At 44.9% G+C, this 24,917-nt stretch overlaps 1 protein-coding gene across 5 annotated transcripts in view; it reads right to left on the bottom strand.

The window, feature by feature from the left end:
- Positions 1 to 24,917, bottom strand: part of pcdh11 (protocadherin 11) — a 152,900-nt gene that overhangs the window by 84,339 nt on the left and 43,644 nt on the right. For all 5 annotated transcript variants that reach the window (XM_028960099.1, XM_028960102.1, XM_028960104.1 and 2 more), the window contains one exon: positions 1,455 to 1,517. In XM_028960099.1, the coding sequence (XP_028815932.1) occupies positions 1,455 to 1,517 (63 nt within the window). The remainder of the gene's footprint in view (positions 1 to 1,454; positions 1,518 to 24,917) is intronic.

Below are 24,917 nucleotides of genomic sequence, written 5' to 3'. Positions count from 1 at the left end.
ATGGAAACTGAAAAGGCCCCCGGTGACCAAGTTGCCCACCCACTCGGACGGCTCTTAATCATCGTCGCTCCGATCCCGGCGCAGCAGAATTTGGCCAATGTGTCAAGCAGCAATTATGTATACTTAGTGTTCTCACCAGCCCTCTGCGCTGTCTCTCTCTCTCTCTCTCTCTCTCTCTCTGTGTCTCTGTCTCTCGCCCACCCTCCCTGTCCCCCTTTATGTAATCACTTTTAAAAGCTCTCCGTTCATCAGCTCTCTTTCATTCAGGACGCATACAATACCGAAGGAGCACGGTCTTGGTGCTACATAACGAGACGGCCCCGTTTATATAAATCATATCCGGCCATTATACGTTCATTATTCAGGCCTGAGTGACACGCCAAATTACGCCCGCAGCTCCATTTTGAAAATGTTGTGTGCGTGCATTTATTTATTTATTTCCCCACATATTGGTTGCAGATGGTAATGGGAGTCGTCCGGCGAGAGATTACGTTCGGGTGCGTGAAACTGTCAACGCTAAGGCGAATTGGCGGCGCTGAAGGGTGCAAGAAATCGGCGCGCCGAACGCCTCAAGGACAATGTATTCCGGCTCCGGAGGCTGCGCAGGTGACGCGGAGCAGAGTCTATCATCAGAGGCCATCGGCGGCGCAGCATCTGCCATCAGTTCCGCACACGCGAAGGACGGCTCGGCAATTAGGGCGACGTTCCACGTCATCTGGAGTGGGACAAGACCAATTGGAAATGGGCGACGGTGTTGTTTTGGGCCGCCGCGAGCATTGTCCTCCACCTGCACTCTAGGCGGGTTTTAGCCAGTTTATGCATTCAGGAGACTCGGAGCTCGGCTGACGCCGACTGGCTGACCACTTGCTGACAGACCGTCAGACACGGCGCCCCGGCGTTCCCCCTTTTTACTAAGCCGACGTGTCGGTGGTGGTGCTTTTTTTCCCCCCGCTCCTGACCTGACCGTTCATCCAGAAAAGGACACGGGCATTTTGACACCTCTTGAGCTGCTGAACTGGAAACTCGGGAGAAGTTTGGCAGTATAGCGCATTACCACGTTCAGCGGTGTCAGCCGGGGGGCAGAGGGGGGGGAGGGGAGGGGGGGTAGGCAAATTAGACGGCGGGTCGTTTGAAAGGCCCGGTGTGCCCTCCACAATCATTCACCACATTTCCATTTGTCTAGATAAGGTGAACGGCAATGGTGATTGTTCAAGTCAGTCCTCCACATAAAAAAAACTATAGATAAGGCTGCAATTAGTCTGAATATTTCAGACTCTCCTTAAAGGCTCCTAAAGTGGCGGGAGGGAACCTCAGTCCTTTTCGGTTTTTATAGCACATAATAATCAAGTAAAAATCTAATCATTTCATTTCCCTTTAAAGCCGTTCTTGGAATTAACAGAAGGGGAGAAATACAGCAGACTGCACTTCAAGTAAGAATTTTTAAGGGAACTTACTTTATGGGGACATGTCGGCACAGTGTTGAACGTCGTCTCGGGAGTCAAGCTCGGGTCTTGATTCTGCAAAAAGTAAAACGTTAACACTGATTCAGCGTCATGGTAAAAGGTGATCTCAGGTGTGTCTCAGTTCAGAAGACCAAATTCCACCCAATGAAGTTATCCAGTTGAGAGGCCTGTTTAAATGTCCCTTTGCCAGCCTTTGAATGATCCGCTATTAAAACGACCTAACCCAAGATTCGGTGGAGACCAGCAAATAGGCTTGACTCGGGCGTCCAATTCTTTACTTATTCTGAGTGATGAACACTAAACGCTTGGATGTTGCAACTTTTACGAAAGCCAGAGTTCCTCTGAAGGATCCGGTCCCAAAAATGAGATTCACCCTCAAAAGGCTTGATGGTTCCAGGTATTATTTCAGGAGGAGTTGGGTCTGTTTCTTGGTGAACTGACTAAAGGGAAATCTACTAGAATCTTTTTTTTTGATTCAGTTGAAATGTCCATTCTTGATCCGTTAAGAAAATATTAAGCTAAATATTCAAGTAGTTTATTGTCATGTCTTCCATGGGACATCTTAGACAATGAAGACAATGCGTATTAATGAGCTGATGATCCAATGATCCGATCAGTAATTCCAAAATGCATTGGAATGTACAGAGGTCAGAATTTTTGGAGGCCACAGGGGCATGCCCTTTATTCTTTGAAAATTGTAGCGTTGTTCAATTGATGGTGAAAAGCCTGTAAAAAATGCCCAAAGTTCAATGAATCTTGGGATACTTTGATGAGTAAATAATGTCTCAATCACAGAAAGGGGCAATTTTGAAATTTGGGTCTTATAGCTGTGATCTATGTGGTCTTTAAAATTAAGGTGAAAAAAAAAACTGAAGAGCGTTATTCTGGCCCCTAAATCTGTGTAATTTAGGGAATAGCTAGTTTAAAAAAAACTGATGCCAAAGCCAATGGCCCTTTTAAATGACACTAATTAACATATTAGGGTTGTAATCAGCGCATTTTGACTAGAACACACAGTCGCGGTCACAGCCCAGCACAGCGCGGCTGATAACCATTTGGTAAATGCAGACCAGGAGAGGGGGAAACATGAGGAGCGTGACTTCGAAATGTTAAGTAGGTAAGAGAACAAGCAGCTCCAGATGGTCTTGCTGGCTGTGATTATTCAGGAAGCAAGTGGCTGAACGCCGGCAACCCAGAGCCCCGCCGGCCGTCTACTCCTGACCCCCGGACGTATACAGAACCCCGCGCCAGCGAAAAAAGGGACCTGAGGCCCTGAAAACGTCCCGCCCAGCTGCCTCCCGGGAGGCGGCGGTGATCCTAAGCAGGTGCCGCCAGTCACCCCTTCATATCCAATTATCTTCCTGCGGCACAGCTAATGATGTCTGACACTATTAATGGCTTCCTTATGGTATCACCGAGAGAGATGAAACATTGGACTGTCCAGACTTCAACATCTATATTTCAACAGCACTTAAAAGGGCCCTGCATCAACCGCGAGGCGGGGCAGCTCCGCGCGGCCCACTGTTCGCACCGCTGCGCCTCATAAAAGATAAAGAGGCAGTGGCGGCAGCGCCCCGCCGTCCCGCTGTACCCCCCACGACGAAGCCGAGCTCAGGTATAATCCCGCCCCACTAAAAAAGGAACACCTTCCACAAGCATCAGTCTGGAGTCCAATTATCCCGTCTGGACCGTCCTGGCTCTGTATGACAAGCATTATTTTCCCTTTTTTTTCCCAAATTTAATGAGCTTGTTCTAAACTACAACTGATGTTTGAACCCGAGTGCACCTGATGCACGGCGCCGAGTGAGGTGGCTAATGAAGAACACGTTTTCCTGCTTACGAGGGCAGCCCGGAGGACGTGTTGATTTAACAGGGTCGGTGTTGGCCAAGTTTGCCAAGTCCACGGGTCACGCCGGTAATGAAAACATGACTGGGAGGGGGGGGGGGGGTTATCTGTGTGGTGCTGCCTTCTAAACATTTCCTGTTGTTGCTGCACAGTACCAATTTCTTTTGGCAAACTGTCTGCCTTACTCTCTGAGATACTTGTAACGATTCATAGTTTGGTTATTGGTTTTCCATAGGAGTTTTTAATAATTTAATTACAGAAAAAAACACACCAACTGGAGAAGAGAAGGAAATTCTATTAAATAATGTCATTTTTTTGGTGGCATTTTTGGTGTCTGCCAGGAGAGTGCATGTGCATATTGGGTGAAAATAGCGAAGTAGCCAACACACTTGCAGATGAACCAGAAGACCACAAAATCACAAGTTCAAATCCCACTTACTACCATAGTGTCCCTGAGCAACACACTTAACCCTGAGGGTCTCCAGTGGGACTGTCCCTGTAACTAAGTTGTTCTGGATAAGGGTATCTGCTAAATGCCATAAATGTAAATGATAAAAAAATTTATTTTGTTATTGTAGTGTTTTTTTTTTTTTTTACAAATCAAAAGTAGTCATAATGTGACTTAATATAACAAATTCAAATTTTGGTCCGCATCAGCTGGGGTTAGGGTGTAGTTGCGTTGGGCTGGTGTCGCTACAGGGCAGACTCTGCGCCAGCAGACTCAGGGTCACGTTTTAGGGATGGTTGTGTGTTGTTTTGAAAGCAGTGTGCGAGTGTGGAGTGCACCCCGTGTGAGTGATCCTTTCCATTCCCCCGTTTCCACTTCCCCAAAGTAGATTCCTGCATGTTTGGTTATCCCTTAATTCCTGACAACTGCTAAACGATGACTCAGTATGAAACAAACCAGAGGGTCACCACAGCCACCACCACTGTGACAACTACAGCTTCAGGGATCTTCAAATGGACCAGTAACACCATAATGGATACGTAATGTCCACCATGACACTGGACTACACTCTGGACTTCTCCAACCCTACAACTGTAGGACTTTTTTTTTGGTCCTATTGAACAAATCATCACAAACCCTGCACTGACACCACTTGCAGGCTCACGCTTTCTTTTTTTTTTGTGTAGTTTTTCCTTGTGTGCAAGTGTGGGGGGTGTCAACTGTAGGGCTTGTTAAAGTCCATTGAGACATACTGCATGTGATTTTGGGCTATATAAGAAATAAATGTTGTTGTTGTTGTTTTTCAATAAACAGTTTTTTGTACAAGGACCTGCACCAGGGTGTTGTGACATCTTATTAGCTTTTAAATCGCAAAAGTCTGAAAAATAGAATAATCGAATAAGTTGATCAAATTAACATATAATACGTTATGTTTCAATCATATATTTTATTTGTCACACCTGAGACAGCTCGGCCCAGAACCTGCACATGCTCACACTCCCCGGGTTACTGATTGCACCACGCCCCTTTCAACACTCACAGCTCACACTTACAAGACACACCAGACAAGCGTCTACTTCACCCTTGTCTGTTTTGTTCAACTGAAACACGTGTCTTTTAGAGTTCTTGTGAAACTTGAGAGAGGTAACCTGTCTTTTTGTTTGCCTCTCCAAAGATGTTCAGTCGGATTCAAGTCTGGGCTCTGGTTGGGCCACTCAAGGACATTCACAGAGTTGTCCTGAAGCCACTCCTTTGATATCTTGGCTGTGTTCTTAGGGTCATTGTCCTATTGAGAGATAAATTGTCACTCTAGTCTGAGTTCCAAGAGCAATCTGGAACAGGTTTTTATCCAGAATGTCTCTGAACATCTATCCCTCAGCATGATGCTGCTGCCACCACCATGCTGCACTGTGGGGTACTGGCCTGGCGATGAGCGGTGCCTGGTTTCTTCAAAATGTGACGGCTGACATTCACACCATTATCAGACCAGAGAATTTGGTTTCTCATGAAGGCTCTAGGAAGAGTCCGGGTGGTTTTGATCTTCTTCCACTTATGGATAATGGAGGCCACTGTGCTCATTGGGACCTTCAAAGCAGCTGGAATGTATCTGTCAGTTTTGACTTCATGCTTGGCTTTTGCTCTGACATGAACTGTCAACTGTGGGACCTTACATAGACAGTTGTGTGCCTCTCCAAACCATTCCCAATCAACTGTTAACTCCTATTAATCTGCAGAAACAAGGATGATCCTGGGAAACAGGACGCATTTTGGAATACTTTACTTTACTTTACTTGGCAGACACTTTTATCCAAAGCGACTTACAAGAGGAAGACACCAGCAATTCTCGTTCGGTTTCTATAGATTTTGAGTTACAAAACTAAGAGCCCTGATAAGGCCTAACTTGTAAGGAATAGAAGATGCTAGGGATTTGTTAAATGCTAGACAAATCTTTTTTATTTTTTTTTATTTTGTGTGCATGTGTTAGTGTTAGACTCATCTGAAATACTTTTTAAACAAGTGTGTTTTCAACTGCTTCTTAAAGGCTGTAACGAGAACAAAATGTGGAAAAAGGTGATGCGCTGTGAATACTTTCCGGGTGCCCTGTACGTGGCATATTTGCCCAGTGCGTTTTGTGATGTCTGGAATCAGGCAGAATGAGAATGCACAGATTTCAAACGCATCTTGTATGAAGTTTGTGTGAACATTCGAATCGGACAAAAAGAATCGAGACAATTCTGCCTTGATCCCGTGCCTTCAGAACTCCTTAGTAACTGTAGGCAGCCACACTTTCTTCATCCACCCATTACGGGAGTGAAAATGTAATCTGTGTTCAGCCCCACGCTGTGCAGGTACAGCCACACAGCCAGGCATCCGGTGGTCTCAAGTCACTTCAAACAAACTCCGAGCCGCCGAGGCAACCGAATGTAAAGTGGCGTAATCTGCTTGGCAGCAGCGTGGAAGCCAACGACTGCTCGGTGCGCCGCGGTGACAAAGGGCCCGCCGCTTTGAAATGACAGATTCCCACAAGTGTATCAAGCCACCGATGCACCGTTCTCCTGGTGAGCTCATTTGCCGAGCAGCTTGAATCCCCTGCTCTCTCCTTTTTTTTTTTGACAGGGGGAGAGATAGGAAGTCTCAATTAAGATGGCGCAATAAGGGCCCGGTGAAGCCGAGCCTCTCTTTAGCTCGGAAGAAAAGGAACGTCCCCGGCAATGTGGTGCGCGGCTGCCGGACTTCCGATAATTCAGGAATGACACCGGGCAGACACACACGGTGTTCTCATTATAGCACATCAGAACGGGAGAGGCACGCCGCCTCTTTTCCTGCTACTCCAGACACCGTGAACGCATTTGCATTCACATAAACACGCACACATACACGCAGAGATCTTCCGGCTGTAATGAGTGTGTTTTTTTTTTTTTTTTTTAAGGATTAACAGCAACTGAAATCACATTTCATTCTCAGCAGCAGCACAAAACAAAGCTGTCTGTGGAAAACAAGTTCATTTATTACATCTTTTGGAGGAGCTTTAATGCGACCCATGAATATTTCATCAGCGGGAAATACAGTGTGGCTGGAACTGAACACATTCATGATTAGAAAATCTGAAGAACTTGACTACAAAAAAAAAAGAAAGAAAGAAAGATATAAAGGGACAAAGTGGCGCTGCTGACAAAAGAGCAAATCAATCTGCCTTTTGCAAGTAAATAAGTCCAATTAGATAGTTGATGTGCGCCAATAACCAAGACAAGACTGGAGAACAACATAAATATAACAAAACAACAACAGGAAAAAAATAGAACTGTGTTATATGATGCTGAGCGCGACACGGAACAAAAACCACAAAACTACAGCTGAATTTTATCTGCTAATGTAACTTACATCTAAATAGTCATATTATTTTTTTTTTTGTACGGTTAGGGTCATGATCTCACTAAACGTGTTTCTCCTGATGAAAAATGGGTTCGCTACGCAATTTTTTTGCTGAAGTGTCAAATTCAAAAATGGCCAATCTGGCAGCAGCGCGCACACAAGCCCCATCTGAACGTGAGATGTAATACTTTCAAGTCCAGCTAAAATGTAAAAAGAAGATGTACGCCATCATATAAAACCATGTACCATGTACACTGACACCCCTGTCAGAAATGTTCAAGAGGTACAAATACAAAGAGTGTCCTCTCCACACATCCCTACCACTCACTCGGGGCTGAACCTGTTGTTCCTGGGGGTTGTAGGTGTGTGCGGTGAGGAACAAATGAAAATCTGCTGTTCATGCACAGGCCTGCCTCCGCAAACGACAAACACGGTGGCTCTGATCATGACACGCCATTTCATCCAATCAGCAATACGGTGACGTATAATATGTCAACTATAATGCAAAACTGACGTTGAAACTGCATCCCTTAGTGTCACTGTAACTTTTATAGGAAGTCCAGACAGAAACCTGAATTTTTGTGCATATTCCAATGTGACGTTTTTGGGATTGTTTTTTTTTTTCTGAATTTATGTAATTCCGTTTTATGAAAGCATAATCCTCCGCTTAGAAAGAGGTGGTTTTTGGCGAGCTTTTCTCCAGCACTCGCCAGGTGGAGCAGACGCCCCCTTCCCCAAAAAATTCCCTCTCACAGCTATCAAACAAGGGCACCATTCTTCTCCGCGGGGAAAAAACAGCCCTGGCCACCCGCCACCGGGCGCTGGCACTGGGACTCCCAGTAACACTCATTACATTCAGAGGGAGACGCGCTGTCTGTCTCTGTCCACCCCCCCCGACACCAGCTATTCTTCCCACATTTCCTGGATACCACTCCGACGCTGCATGAAGCAGAACACGTTCATGCGCCCGCGACTCCTGCTCCCCTGCAGAAAGCGCGAGGAAAAACACACAGACATCAGCGCTCGTCGCAGCGGGATTAAAGGGGCCCGAATTTGCAGCATTATCAAATGCTTTTCATCGTGTGACACCAATGTTGTTTTGATCTTCTCTTCACACATGCACAGAATCTGTTTGCCAGTGGCACAGCTTAATACGACCAGACTAGATGACAGTTGTGTGTGCGGTGAGGCGGGGGGGGGGGTATGTATGTGTGCATGTATACTTTGGGTTATGCGTAACGTTTGCATAAACAGTTCACAGCATCTAACGTCTCTGACTTCACCATCACTGCGCCTTACTTCACTATTGCATTCATATCTACAAGGGCCCTGATCTGGGGCGGTCAAGGGAGCGGCCCCGTAATCAGAAAGGTTGCCGGTTCGAATCCCGAGCTGCCAAGGTACCACTTAGCAAAGCACCGTCCCCACACGCCGCTCCCCGGGCGCCTGTCATGGCTGCCCACTGCTCACCAAGGGTGACGGGTTAAATGCAGAGGACACATTTCGTTGTGTCGCCATGTGCTGTGCTGCAGTGTATGACAATCACTTCACTTTCACTTCACTTTTCACATTCCGATTCTCTGTTCTGATTCTCCGCACCACTGTTGTGATATTCCACTACATACATGGTAGCGGAACATCATGCAGAATTTAAATTCCACATCACGAAGCTACCACCTTCTCAGAGAGAACCTACACCCTTGGCAAGGCTTTATGCACGGTGTCCTCATTCCCTCCTCAAAGCCCAGAACAACAATGAAGTTTATTTTTTTTTTGTATCGGTGTGTCTGGGTGTGTGTGCAGAAGAGAAACGGGCGTGTCTATCTAGGATATGTAGGCAGGATGTGGGCATTTTCTGTCTATCCATGTGGACGGATGACTCCCGTTCCCAAGCCGCCCTAGCTCCACCCCACCCAACCCCACCCTCTCCATGTCCAGATCCAGGAGGAGAAATGGAACCGGGTCCCGAGGCGCTGCCATCAGAGAGCCTGAGATGGCTATCATTAGCAATTTCGGCGCCTCGGGCGAGCGCTTTGGAGCGCGTGCTTCATTATTCAGATGCTGCTCATGCCATGCATTCAAAGTACCGTACTGTACATTTATTAAACCGACCCTTAAAATCTCGCACGGATGAAATGCAAAAAAATTATAATAATAAATAAACAAAATAATGATTCCCTAAAAACGGAGAGCATCTCTTTTTTTTAAGTGAATGTTTATGTATGTTTCGCCTTTTATGGCCGTGCCAGATCATTCCCAATTAAATCCGCTGCCAACCAAAGTTATGACAAAATCAAAACGATTATTTTGATGCGGCTTCCAGCAATGACAACTTCTCCATTTCGAGCGACCCACCTAAAATCCTCACAAAGGCCCGGTTTCGGGGCACAAACCATCAAAAGCACGTCGGATATTATTTTCATGCCGAAAACCGAGAGAAAGAGAGCAAAGCAGCGGCGAGCAGGTCAGCGAGTTGGAGGAAGAATCGCACCTGCCACCTCCTTAAGTAGGCCCTGCCAGTCAGCGGCCACGCGAGCCAGCACTATATGTCTCGCGGTGCGCCCCGACCGCCGGGCTCTCCGGGCCGTATTTATAGCGCGGCAGGCTCGAGCCAGGAGGAAGTCTGGGGGAGAGCGGGAGCCGATGCGATTAAGCCTAGCGCATGGGAGTATCAGCTGTACAGAGTTAGTCACCACATGAGGCTTTGTTGGGAAACAGCCTGGCCTCAGCAGACGTGTCAACAGGAAAGTTCAGTAAATGTGCAGTAAAAGTCAGAAAAAAAAGGAGGTCATAGTCATGCAGGCAACAGACTCTGAACTTTTCTTGTTACTGTTTCGTTGAATTGTTATTTCTCCCCAGTCTTTTTTCAAATATGAAAAAGAATAGAAATGCCAGACATGCTATAGTGCTTCTAGTATAGTATCTTGTGCTATTAGTTACTCAATGTAGATATAGAGAAGTAGGACCAGAACTAGTTGCCTGATTACAATTGAACATTGGTAACCACATATATTCCACAGATTCTAGCGGATCGGCACATCAGACACCAATAAGATCCAGTTAATTCGACAGTGAAAATACAGAGCAACGCTGAGCGCCGTTTTGACTTGAAAATGTGATTGTGTTACCCAGACACTGCAAGAAAACTTGTAACCTACACCCAGTCATAGGGGATTTCACGCAGTTCACGCAAAATGCAAGTGTAAAACACAACATATGCAGCCACGAAAATAGGATAGACACTTTTACCCTTCTAGTGTGTCATACACTGTACTTGTTGCAAAAGTGTTTTTCAATGCAACTTGTGGTGTGCTGCATTGCTTTCAGTCAGTCTCATCTCGCAGGCTTTCCAACTGGAACATGGTAAAGTCGTTTATCTGACATCTGACTTTTGAGGCAATTTAAATGCACCAATGCATCAATGCCCGTATCAATTATAGCACAAATATACAATACAGGCCAAAAGTCTGGACACACCTTCTCATTCAATGTGTTTTCTTTATTTTCATGACCATTTACATTGGTAGATTCTCACTGAAGGCATCAAAACTATGAATGAACACATGTGGAGTTATGGACTTAACAAAAAGTGAAGACCTGGCCTCCACAGCTGGACCGCAGAGTGAAGACAAAGGGGCCAACAAGTGCTAAACACCTCTGGGAACTCCTTCAAGACTGTTGGAAAACCATTTCAGGTGACGACATCTTGAAGCTCATCGAGAGAATGCCAAGATTGTGCAAAGCAGTAATCAGAGCAAAGGGCGGCTATTTTGAAGAAACTAGAACATAAAACATGTTATTTCACATTTTGTGTTAAGTACATAACTCCACATGTGTTCATTCATAGTTTTGATGCCTTCAGTGAGAATCTATCAACGTAAATGGTCATGAAAATAAAGAAATTCCATTGAATGAGAAGATGTATATTTTTACTGTATATTGCTGTTATAATCAGGATTCAGCAAAAGTGGGTTAACACTGGTCACAATTTAATAAGAATTCACAGACTAAAACTAGGACAATTAGTAAAAATGAAAGAAAAGAAAAATGAGCAGGCAGGTGTAAACAGCTCAAAGCAAAGAAAAAAAAATGCATGGCTGGTACCTAAACACATTTATTTTGGTGTCATTTAAAGTTACACCCACACATGACATATTCTTTACTTCCAGAGCGAGCAGTTCACTTTTCCTGTCGCACATTTTCCTAAAATCACATCTCATCTCAGGGAGCAGAAACTACTGTGATATTATGGCATTGCTGTGAGAGCCTCGCCATTTGAGGAGAATGTGCAAGGAACAGAACTCACAACACTCTTTCACAACCTCTTGACATTTCGCGACTGGCTTCAGCGAAATCACCGCTGACTTTTCACAGTTTCAGGAAAACGAAGAATTAATGACTGATAATGCATGAGAAAGGTTACTTAAGATCTCCGACTATCAAGGATAATGAGTAACGCAGAGGCTCTGCCGGCACTGGGCTTTCACATCACTGGTGTCAAAAGGCCTAATTATCAGGTATCAGTCAACCAGACTCTTTGTCGCCGCATGAAAAAATTCCTACTGACGGAACATAGAGGCGGCGGTGGTCCGCTGCGGCATAAAAAACCTCCCAGGGTCTCTTGTGTTCCCCTTCCCCAGTCTATTAAGGGGCGTGAGGAGCTCACACCGAGAGCTCTCGTTCTTGTAGCCCCCTCTTCTCTGGAAGAAGCCGATGAATTGAACACTGGTGTCTGGACACTGGCGCGAACTGAAGCACCGTCGGGGTGCTCTTCACAGTGCCAAACGTTGTTGCTTCTGAGGACAATTTTAAGGAGCCGTGGTACTTCTGGCTGCAATTAGAATTTCTATTTTACTCTTTGAACGGTGGCGGCTCTGCCTCCAACATTTCATAAATCCTGTTTTTGATTCCTCAGTGCTGCTTCATGTCCATACAGTACAGGCTAGAAGTTTGGGCCCACCTTTTATTTTCTTTTTAAACCAATAAATGATGCAATTTTCAAATGCTTTTTGTCCTTTTCAGATAGCTATTGATTGCTATTGATTTATTGCTAGCTATTTGAGGCTATTGACTGTGGAGGGTATTACATTCATTGTTTACACATATGTAATATGTTTACACAGTTACATTTACGGCATTTATCAGACACCCTTATCCAGAGCGACTTACAATCAGTAGTGACAGGGACAGTCCCCCCCTGGAGCAACTTAGGGTTAAGTGTCTTGCTCAGGGACACAATGGTAGTAAGTGGGATTTGAACCTGTGACTCTGTAGTCTTCTGGTTCATAGGCAAGTGTGTTACCCACTAGGCTACTACCATCGGGTGTGTGTTAAAGTGACATTCACTTTGCTGCTAAGATAAAATCAAGGGGTGGTCACACTACTCTGTTATTTCGTTGGATCTGGCACATACATTTACACATTCATGACTTTGCACCTAGTGCATGATGTTACATTTCACTTCAACAACCAGTGAGTTGCATTGCTTTAAAGTATTTTGAAATGTTTACTTGTAATAGAAGAATGACAGGGAAGAACAAGGAATGACAGTGAGTGCTGTTGGGGATTGAAACCCACCCTCAAAAGGGCAGCTCGCGTTGTATAGAAACGCACTCTTGGCTGGCTGGTGCCGAGTCGAGCCGACCCAATCCGATCCGAGCCATTTGTAAGGGAAAAGCGGCGCTGCTGGCAGTATGTCCTTCCCGACTCTGTGTGAAACCTGCGCTGTTCCAGGGCTGTTTCAGGCCTCTGTGTATATGCCTCGGCTCGCTGTGCCACAGAACAAAAGGCCTCTGGGAGACAGGAGAGCCTTTGTAAAAACTTTACCCATTTCGCTGTGAAGAGGCTATCTGGGGGCTGAGACATGCAATCAGGGCTGAACTGAAAGTGAGCTCCAGTTGCTCTCTGTCGCCTCTTTTGATAATGGGAACTATAATTTGTTTGGACTAATCGATTTCAGGCCTGCAGAGGTCAGGCCAGAAAATAATGTGATATTTTGCACAAATAGGCCTGTCAGAACAGTCACTTTCGTTTGTAATCTGACTTATAAACGATAATGTATAGGTACGCTATATTGCATAATGGGAGCGTGAGGAGTTGCTCAGTGGACAATTTTCATTTGACAACCGGGGGCAGAATGTCTCCAAACTAAACTATTAAATGTGCAATTTTTGTGACTTCTGAAAAGAGCATAACTTCATTTGCTGCTTACAAAAGAAATATTGAAAGACCAGCAGCACTTCAATACAAACCCTGTGCATCTATTTTTGCCTTTTGTTATTTTTTTAATTGTGCTCTCATAATGCAAACCTACTTCCATTCCCCATCTTCCTCTCCTCTCCTTGTTTCATTGTGACTTTTAATCAAATGACAGAAAACCAATGACAAGAATGACAGACGCTCAATAACATGGCTTGAGGGGCAAAATTCCAATCAAATGAAGCCAGTAAACATGAAGCCATGTTGTGGGTGGCAGATCAAACACCATGGAGGTCTTTATACACATGAGAACAAGAGAACACAATCGGGAGAATCGGGTATAAACCAGGAAAAAGTATGAGCGACTTTCAGTGCAGCACCAGCTTTACCTGCTTTCAGTTAAACGTTTACATTCATGCACTTTATCAGGCGCCCTTATCCAGAGCGACTTACAATCAGTAGTTACAGGGACAGTCCCCCCCTGGAGACCCCTTAACGTTTTCAACTTTTGTCTAATATATACACCCCTTGATGTTGAAAGCTGTTATATAAAGGACCTGAGTAACATTGAAGGGAACCAAATTTTAAAATGTTGGTTCATTTCAGAATTTCCAAAATGCCCCATTTAGATTCTACAGGTTTAAAAGGATTTGTTCTATTAACATATTAATTTGTAGTCCACTTAGAGTGGAGTTTACTCTTGTTACTCTTGTTATTCTTTTTATATTGATTATATTTTTTAATGGGACAATATATAATTAGCTTTTACTGGCCTTTTTTGGGGGCCTTTACTGTACTTTGAGATGCTTTGTTGTGGACATGCAGACATTTGTTACAGATTGCCGTTTTTACAGAATGAGCCCTTTTAAGTTACAATTAAATTTGAATGTGAAACGTGACCACCACCCACCCCATCGCTGCAAACGCTGGGCCTGGAGAAGAGTTGATTTACGAAGGCAATGCCAACTTGTCGGGATGGGGCCGGGTACGTCTTCCCATCCACCAACATACACCACCACCAGATGGGATGTGCCTCAGCTTGGTCAATTCTAGACGTCCGAATGAGACTGGGGCTGCGATGATCATCTGAGATGAAGTGAGTCAACAATTCCAACTTTCTGACAAAAGGTTGTCAGAGAATAGTGAGACGCAATTACATAAATAAACTAATAAATAAATAACAGCAAAGGTCATTTCAGGCCGACGGCTCGCCTGCAGAGCCTTGATTAATTTAGGAACTGAATGCACGGAGTGATGTATTTTGGCAGGGATGTCAGTTGTGACCTGATTAAGACAAAGGTTAACTGTTTAAAAGATCCCACTGGTGCATCAGACGGGCGCGGCACATATATCGCGGAAAGTCCACCACGTGTTCTCTTCAAAGTCGAGGTGGTCACGGCCTTCATACATCTCCAGAAGGTTACCCGTGCGAGGGTTTTAGTTATTTTTATATATTTTTTTACTAGTAGCGCCGATTATTATTAAAGGAACAATGGATGGTGCGTAATAACAGCATGTTGTAATTTACTCGTATTCTGCGGGCGGCACTCAGTGGTAGCCGCAAATCCGTAATCCTCCCTCGGGATAATAACATTGTAATCCCTATTCCCAGATGGAACAGTTTCAGGAAAGACATTTCTAGCCAAAAGAGCTGCCCATCCCCCCTTCCAAGATGAAGATGAAGATGAAGAGAGGTGAACTGGTTAAAAGAAAATTAAAATGCGAATGGAGCCGCCCACTCCTCAACGCGCTGTAATGCATAAATGATAACTCGGCCCATCCATATTTCCACCAGAAGGAAAAGGGGAGACATGAACCTCGACTCTGGAGCCACCGAGCAACCTGCACGGCAACCCTGCGGCGTTAATGAGCGCGCTCCGTGCGGATGAAAGCCGGAGGGGTTCGATTCGTTCGCCTGACATTATTCACCGCGGTAATTAAGAGCCCTGCAACAACGCGCTGCTGATTGTTATCTGCATTTCTGCAGCTAATAAAATCGCAACAATTGTTATGCAAATGGGGAAATAATAAGGACGATCAGACGAGTGTGTACACACTCCTGCTTCGGCACGTCTGCGTGCCTTAATGGGGGTCGGAATTCCGCTGCACCTCATAGGCCGCGGAGGAGAGCAGGAGCGGGAAAAGGGCCCAACCTCCACCCCCCCTGCTGACTCGCTCTCATTTCTCCCCCTTTCATTTCTTTTTCACACCCATGTCCCACATGTACATCACACACACACACACATGCGCACACACACACACACAGAACACGGCACAGGAGGTTTGTTTTGTTTGAGGAGACGGTAACGCCTGCCAACCTCAGGCTACGGGCCATCCCTCCCGACTCCGGGGCGGGCAGACCCATCACCCAACCCCCAGCATCCTCTGGGGAGACCCTGGGGAAAAGGAGGGCGGGTGGGGGGCCCACCCGCGCGCCACAGTCTGGGGGGGGCGGAGGCGGGCCGCGCGGCCTTGGCTGAGAGGGGCCGGCCGAGCCGCGGCGGAGCGCTCATTACGGCTCTGTGGGGACGGCTCTCCGGGGCGGCTGGGCCGGGGCTCTGCAGCTCATTATGGGCGGCCGCCTCGCGCGCCCCACACCTCGAGGCGCGGCACGCCGCTCGGAGACCGGGGGAGCGCGCCGGGGGACCGGAGGAGGGAGGCGCTGGCAGATTAGGCTCGACCACAGACACCTGTAGCCGCCCGCTGGCTTTCCTCCTTCAACACAGACGTCAACACGAGCAGCTCGCATCTGAGATCTCTGTAGTGCCGACCTCAGGGGGTTCCTCTCCAACAAACAAACTTATTTCAAGTCGGGTTGATTCTAGTCAAAGAGCTCTTTATCAAGAAGGAACATCTATTAGTATATTACAGGCAAACATTATATGAAGTTATAGTGCCTTAATATGTACTGAATAATACAATAATAAAGAAGAGTGGTATAATGGTGCTCATTATTGTGGGTTTTAGGGGTAAAGAACCCAATCATCCATCAGGCATGTATCAAAATTGCAGAAATGCGCATGTATTGACATGTTTACTATGCAAAAGTGTAACATTATCAATATTGTCCCAGTATTGTCTTCATGACATATCAGCATTACAGTAACATTAATATTAATAATTATTATACTAGATACCTATATGGATGTATTGGAGTTTCAAAATGCATGCAACAGTAATATTATGTACACTGTCCAGTAAAGAAAAACATTAAATAATATCCTGTTACTAATCCTCTAGTGTCATTATGCTGGGATCTATATTGATGTATTGAGTTGTCATTGATTGATTGTGGAAAAAAGATGTAACAGAAATATTAATGAACATGTGACAGCATAATTAAAAAATAAAAATAATAATGAAGAGCTCAAAATATTTTGTTTGTATTTTGAAACTTCCTATAGATTTCACAATATTCTGATAAAAATATGTATTTGTATTGTAATGTGCAAACCAAGCCGATAGTGTATTGATTAGTTCAACTGTATATGTTTTACTACAAATAATTTTTATTCTTTAGTTCAACATATTTGATGATTTTATCTCAACGTTTTGAGTATAGCTTTATCACAAGTATCGTGAAATCACTGTTATCGTAATATCATCAGGTGAAACTCTGCGACTCCCACCCCAGTACGTAAATCCCACAGACCACTGCGGCAGCGCCGGCCTGCAGATTTAATTGGATTTTAGCTGCAGTGCATATGCATGATCCGAATGGCTAATGGAATTCCGAGGTGAACGCCGGCCACTCCGAGGCCTTATAAATCTTTACGTGCCGCAGCAGTAATGCATTGCGCCACTCCTGAAAGCCGAGCGGCCGTGTTTTTTTTCTGTGTTTTACTTCAAACACTGTTTACTATGTTCAGTAGGGACTCATATTAAAAAAAAGTATATTTTTTTGCCCAGATATCTTTCTGCTACATCCCTCCCAGGTACTTGAACTCTGTGAAGTATTTGGAAAGACAGACAGTCGGACGGTTGTCTCTGTACCCAGAATGCCAAGGCCTTATGGCACGCTGCTGTCTGACGCTACGCTATGAAAGGAACACATTTTTCGTCTGTCAGGCTAATGCACCATTACCGTACGCATACCATTAATGCCACGAATAGTGAGGTGGACCTTGTTTTTGTTCTTTCAAAAACCCCTGCAGCTCCTCTATCCCCTGTCCGACGTCTCACCGAGTTTATAACGTCCCCCATCAGTGTGACGCATGTTAATGTAAAAGCACTAATTGAAATGAAGCATTTTCCCGTACAGATCTGCTGAAGGAGTCCTTTAGAGACCTCCCCCCGCATATTTATTCATAAGTAAACCAGGTTGGTTAGTCGTGCAGGAAATAAAAAAATGAAATAAAACTCGACGGCAGGAATGGGGGATGGGGGACGCGTCTCTTGATGGCCGGTGTCATCACTGTCGCTGCGTTCGGTGTGATGCGGAGGGGGTAACGTGTTTAAGCGTATGTAAATGTATTCCTTGGTAAACGTGGTGCTACGCGACCTCATTACGTCCGATTGGAGACGCTCCACACCCGACGTTCCTCTAATTGTAAATAATTGACTGAAATTGCCGTGGATGTTGGAGTTGCACTTAACTTAATCAGCTGTGATTCAAACAGCCAGTTGTAAGATGGAAGCGCCTCTAAACTATTTCAGTTGAGCCCATTAACACAAACTCCGACTGGTCATATTAAGTGAAAGTGATTGTCATTGTGAAACACGTGTCCCCTGCATTTAACCCATCGCCCTTCGTGAACAGTGGGCAGCCATGAAAAGTGAAGTGATTGTCACTTGTGATGCACATCAGCACAGCATGCGGTGCACACAGTGAAATTTGTCCTCTGCGTTTAACCAATCGCCCTTGGTGAGCAGTGGGCAGCCATGACAGGCACCCGGGGAGCAGTGTGTGGGGACGGTACTTTGCTCAGTGGCATCTCGGAGGTTTGAACCGGTTCCGATTACGGGTCCATTTCCGTTTCCTTACCCGCTAGTCCAACCACTGCCCCATTAATGAACACAAGACATGTTGTGTGAGTGTATGTGTGCGTTTATTATATATGTGTGTATTGTATGCTGCTGTCAAGAGATAAGTGATTGGTAAAGAATCAAACTTCCCATTTCTGAAATCCTAATTATAAATTTGAAAATTGCAAAATTCCGCAGGAGGAATAGCTCAGGAGCCTTCGGAAAAGGTCCTTCACTCCTTTGTCAGCTTAATTGTAAGCTCTCGCCCGTAAGTCACGTTGAATAAATGTAATATATTGTACTAGATTACAAAAAAAAGATTACAAACTCACCACAAAGCTGCATTACAGCAACGATGGAAAGCCTCAGGTGTGCAGGTAAAACTGTGTGTGTGTGTGTGTGTGTAGTTGTGAGAGGATGAGAGAGGGAAAAGGAGAGCAAAGTAAAAGGCGGCTTCAAAGTGGACACTTCTTGTTTTTCCTCGAATAAGAGCGCCGACATGAAGCTCCGTGCCGCTGTGCTGCAGCAGCGCTGCTTTTGTTTTGCCGGCAGAGAGGAGGCGAAAGGTGACAGAAAGTGGGAAAAGAGGGGAAAGAAAAAAAAAAAGAAAACAGATGCCATTTTTAAAACTCCTGTTCCGCGGCGTGCATTCACCACGTCCTTTATCGCCGACGGATTCCCTCGAGTCTGACTGACAGAAAATCACAATGCGGTTGTGAAAGAGCGAGCATTGGCAGCTTCGCAGCTCCTCGTGGGAGTCCCCCGCGAGACCGCCATACTTTCTCCCAGGAAGTGTTGCAATCAGACAATGAGTTCATTTGTTATGAGCCTCCGTCAGATTTCCCCCCTGCCACCCAACAGGAACGCGGAGGAGGCCGGAAGGCAGCTGGAGGCAGTCTGGAATTCGGGCATAAACACAGTTACTACTTACTAATCATGTCGCATTTAACCACCGAATATGAATCGTGTACCGGGACGTGCAAACAAAATATCGACATGCCTGCATTTCAATGTGAATTCACTTTACTGTAAATTACTTATGCCATAATCATGCTCATGTGGAGCACTTATATATCATTCAATTACCTTTATTTATATATATTTTATGGACCATTTAGTCAATTCGTACCTCTGTGGGTGTCCTACGCAAGCTTACAGTTTAAAGTAATTTCCAGTAAAATGAATATACAGCATTTCTTTAAGAACAATGCATGGAGAATATTTACATTATGGCTGAAACGGAAAGTAAAAAACATCTTCTGGGTGAAAAAAAATGAGGTTATGTCACTGTAAATTACTTATGCCATAATCATGCTCATGTTTGCACTTATATATCATTCAATTACCTTTATTTATATATATTTTATGGACCATTTAGTTAATTTGTACATCTGTGGGTGTCCTACACATGCTTACAGTTTAAAGTAATTTCCAGTAAAATGAATATACAGCATTTCTTTGAGAACAATGGATGGAGAATATTTACAATATGGCTGAAATGGAAAGTGAAAAACATCTTGCGGGTTAAAAAAAATGAGGTTATGTCACGATCAGGGCTAAAGTCGAGCGCTTGTAATGCCGAGCATAAAGCCCCCCTCCAGAGATGTTTCTTTATGCAGGCCGTCCTTTACATCAGATTATCCGGCATTTCTAGTAGTGACACACTTCCTTATCCTCATCCTATCTGCATGTCTGCTCTGCGTTTCCAGTATTAGAGTAAAATGCTCTTTGGGAGGACATGTGGCAGGTTTTGCAGGCCTTCGGTTAATCTTGTGCGGTCAACACCAGTAAAAAAAAAAAAAATAAATAAAAAATACAGCCTTCAAAGAACCGCACACAAACACAGAAAATATAACAGCAAAGTGACACAAAGCCACGTCGCTGTGATTATCTTTCACTTCGGTGCAACGGAGAGAAGCGGCGACGTCCACAGAGCGATTTGCCCCAAACCCCTCCCACCCCCTCCGCGACGGCCACAGCAGAACTAAACAATGCCCTCAGCGCATGAATCGCCATTATCGCCGCGGTTTTATCAGGGCGTCTTCCGCCAGCACGGTTGCAGGGAGGCTTTGGGGCGGGAAGCCCGTCGGGGGCGGAGCTCCGCCTTAATTTGGGTCAGTGGTCGGCGCATATGTTGAATCGGTATCCGCTTCAATTAATTGGCCTAATTAAACCAGAAAAGTGTTTTTTTCTGGGATTTGATGACTTGGTACCTATGAAGACGTAACAGCAGGCCCATGCTGTAAAAGTGCATTTGGGGACAGCGGGGCGACCTGTCAAGAAGACAGGTTAGGTCCTAATTGCTTTAAACGCCGGGACATGCAAATGCTTCTCGTTGGACAGGAAGCCCTGGTCGCCGGGGAGCAGGAAGCAGCCCGACTGTCCCTCAGACACTAAGGCAAAGCAGACGGGCGCCAGGAGCCGGAGCCGACGCTCGTCTCAAAGTGACAAATGTGCCCCAGTGCTGAAAATACACCGGCTCTGCAAAAAAAAAAAAAGCGTTTAAATAAATATAAAAATATGCGCCGGACTGCTGGAGAACACGCGCCGCCGCAAAAGGAGCGGCGAGGGGCCGTATCGCTTTCACACGGATGAAAAATACACCCTCGTCCCGGCAGTGGGCTTTGGCGCCGTTCCACGGAGTTACAAACGAGCGGCAACCCCTCATATTCAAGGTTAATGTGCTAAAATTCAAATGTCCCCGTGTTCGTGTGTCGTCCCGCCCTTTTTTTTTTTTTTTTTTTTTTTTAAATAATGCTTAAAACAATAAGCAAAGACAGGCCATGACCTTGGGGGGGGGGTGCACAGGAGCCAGCCACTGTAAATACGACTGAGAGAGGGCGCAAGCAAACGCCCCGTGCAAACAAGCACACACGCCAGTCGGCCACCGCGGCGCTTCTGCTCCAGGCCTTGGCGAGGCCAGAGGTGACAAATATTACCCTGCGGTGGTTGCAGCAGAGTCGTCAATTAGCGCCCGGCCTCATCTGGAAGGGCGAAATATCAAAAAAGGGCAACGCACTCGTTCACAAATAGCCACGGCGTGGGTCCCTGTGCTGGTGAGGCGCCGACTTCCGTCTCTGCCGGTGTTGCACATGCCGGTGCACCCCTGAACCCACTAAGAAAGATCTCCGTGCTTTTTTAGGTCTGGATATAGGCCAGACACGGAATGTCTAGCGTGCGAAATGATGTGCGCGTTGCCTGAACGTGTAGATCTCACGTCCGTTATGGAAGCCAAATATGAATGTGTGAACGCACCTAAAAGGAGTGTCAAGATCTGACTGCTCATGTTTGGAGGTGCCACAGCCTGCATATAATGGGAGAGTTATTTTCTTTTCACTTCTTTTTACACGACGGTGAATGTAAGATCCTGAAGGTTCTCAGATTCCAGACACCTCTGTTTATTGGGCCATTAAGAAACAACTAGACTGAAAACGACTGAAGACCACGACTGAGAACCCCTGGCATAGAGACCTTCTACTAATACATAAAACTTCTTAGGCAGTGTGGCTTGTCTGAAAAACAAATGGAGACAAAAGGACAAACCAAAACACAACTTAAGCATTGTCCATTTTAATGAAAATCTAAATGAAAAGATTGCAGTTTTGAACACTAGTATTTGTCCCTAGAGTGAAATGTAGTTTTCTGAGTGTACGCTCGTAGCTCTGATTGGCTGGTGTCCTGCACTGTTCAGTTACGGCTTTTTAGGGAATCCTAGTCAGTGTCATTTCTTATGGTTATGTAATATGATTAGATTCAGCGCATTCTCTCATCGGATATGAGCTCAGAGGGTCTGATTAGAACCAGATGATTCTGGTTTCTGTCTATCATTCTAGCCTTTGTGTGGCTAACGGCGTCTTTTGTGAAGGAAGTGCCATTGGCAGGTTTGTGGCACTATATGTACACCAAATAAACCAAAAAAAAAAAAATTCCATGAACCAGATGTGTTCATTTGTAGAATAAATTTTATAGAAGAGATGTTATGTACACTGAGAGTGGAGCCGACTGCAGACATGATATAGGTGGATTTTTACGAATCTTTATATGTGCAAATATATAAATGTTTTTGTCTCATGCTTATCATGCGTTAATTTATACAGTGCTTAAATGAGAAATGGCTTCCTCAATGCCTATTCTCAACAAGCAATTTTTACTGAAATAAATAAGAAACTTTTGCAACACCCTGTTCCAAAAACAAAAACAGACACAAAAATAACTTTCTTGTAATATATATATATATATATATTTTTTTTTAAAGAAAGTGAAATGATTGTCATTGTGAAACACTGCAGCACAGCACATGGTGCACAACAACAAAATGTGTCTTCTGCTTTTAAACATCACCCTTAATGAGCAGTGTGTAGGGATGGTGCTTTGGTCAGTGGCAAAGCTAAATATATGTTCGCTAGTATCTACATTTGCATTAGAATTTACATACGCGCGGCACATTTTTGCTGCAGGCTTGGCACAGGCCTCCACAGACAGACGAGTCATTTCTACTGTCAGCTCCAGGCGACGTTGACACCACAGAAAACAATATGACGAGAGTGCAACATGCCACCAACTCAACATGCCACAGTAGCTTCTTGGCTTCAAGAATTACGGAGGGCAGAGTTGAGTTGTGCCCTCAGTACAAAATTTCACTCGACCCCCGGTTCGATTCAGGTGAAGTGATTGTCACATGTGATGCACAGCAGCACAGCACACGGTGCACTCAGTGAAATTTGTCCTCTGCATTTAACCCATCACCCTGAGTGAGCAGTGGGCGGCCATGACAGGCGCCCGGGGAGCAGTGTGTTGGGACGGTGCTTTGCTCAGTGACACCTCAGTGGCACCTTGGCGGAACGGGATTCGAACCGGCAACCTTCTGATTACGGGGCCGCTTCCTTAATCGCTAGGCCACCACTGCCCCTTTTTTTTTTTTTTTTTTTTTTGCTAAAGTGAATGCTAAAGTGAATGCTAAAGTGAAGTGATTGTCACATGTGACAGATTGTCACAGCAGCACAAAAACCACAGAACTGCATTGGTTGGGAATTTATCAGCATAGCTGCTTTAGAAAGAGTCTTCAAATGCACTTGTTCTTGCTGGATTAAGAGTGACAGGTTTCTTGCCGGTAAAAGTTTTTTGTATGTACTTTTGAGGGTGAAATTTGTCTTTGGATTGCCCTATGTATCGGGACTGTTAACCTCCTAACATCCCGCTACGATGCCAGTGAGTTCCATTAAAATAAATCATGTATGAAGTACGTGGTTTTGTGCCATTGATCAGCACTTGAATAAATTGAGTTGAAATACTATTAACCAAACCGGTTATGCATAAAGTGAGATTAATGTTTTAACAAAGGCCCCATATTTCACGGGCAAGATTTCCAAAAACTTCAGCACCGGTCGTGTGCAAACATGCCGAAATAAGAAATACAAGGGATTGCGTTTGAGTAACAAGCTTATTCACACAGGATATTTTAGGAAGGGGAACGTTGTGTATCTTCCAAATTCCATTGAATAGGGAGGTAATTCTCTGAGTTTCTCTGAGGCCCGACACAGGGCCTGTTCAGAAGTGGCACATGAGAACAGCTCTGTGAACATGCTTTATATTAGAATGGGACTTCACTTGGGGCAGTGGTGGCCTAGCGGTTCAGGAAGCAGCCCCATAATCAGAAGTTATATGTTGTTTTTGTATCCATTATTTAGTCAAGAAGTCAGTTGATTATCGAGTATGTTTAAGATACTAGAATCTTTCACATTGACTGGAAGTGACTGAATTGAAAACCTGAAGGCAACAAAAAGTGTCATTGGATTGTAGGTTAATTTACATGCCCGCCTACTGGGGATGAACTGAATAAGGGGATTACAGTTTGGGTGATTGTTAGTTTGGCTGATGGGTTGGTGACTGTGCAATGTAAATGTAAATGTATTTTGCGCTTTCAACTGCGCAACCCTAATCGTTGTAAAATGCTTGTCTAAATTCTCTTTTCTCACTCTTCATAAAATTGTGTTGAAAGTTGAAATCCATCAGGTTGACGTTACAATTGGAAATCTCATACTCTAAAAGTTGGCCATATTCTGATCATGTGGGACCGACAGAAACATTCGATTAATTTATTACAGCAACGGCCAGTCTGATGCATGCACCTGTTCAGTAGAATCCAACTTAGACTGTGCACCTTGTTTTTAGAGTTGCATGTGAGGCCATGAAGTCACGAAATGCTCCTTAGATTGAATTTTACCCAGAGATCCATTAATGGCTTTAACCTTGGCTCCTCTGCCATCTGCTTTAGGATGTTCAGCAGAAAGAGTGCATCTAATTCATCAGACCAGACTAGTGGATCAAATATGTATCACTGCAAATACACACTATATTCAGAGCATAGCAAAATGAAAAAGAGATAATTATTTTATCACCAGTTGGCTGCGTTCATATTCAGATGCAGTATGGGGGTAAAAATCTGTCGGAAAAATCACTTAGTCAACGGCAAAAGATCCCAGCTGGGAGCAGCGCACAAAAGCTGTAAAGATGCACTTCAACACAGCTTGAGCTCCAGCCAGCCATTTTAACTGGCGCCATCCGTCTCCTCCAGGTAATGCAATTATGTGCCACTAATATCTCAGGATGCTCTTCAAACTGCAAA

This window comes from Denticeps clupeoides, chromosome 18 (assembly GCF_900700375.1).
Source record: "Denticeps clupeoides chromosome 18, fDenClu1.1, whole genome shotgun sequence".
Lineage (NCBI taxonomy): Eukaryota > Metazoa > Chordata > Actinopteri > Clupeiformes > Denticipitidae > Denticeps > Denticeps clupeoides.
The sequence above is the reverse complement of the archived record's forward strand: the minus strand, read 5'-3'. Positions and strand labels throughout refer to the sequence as shown.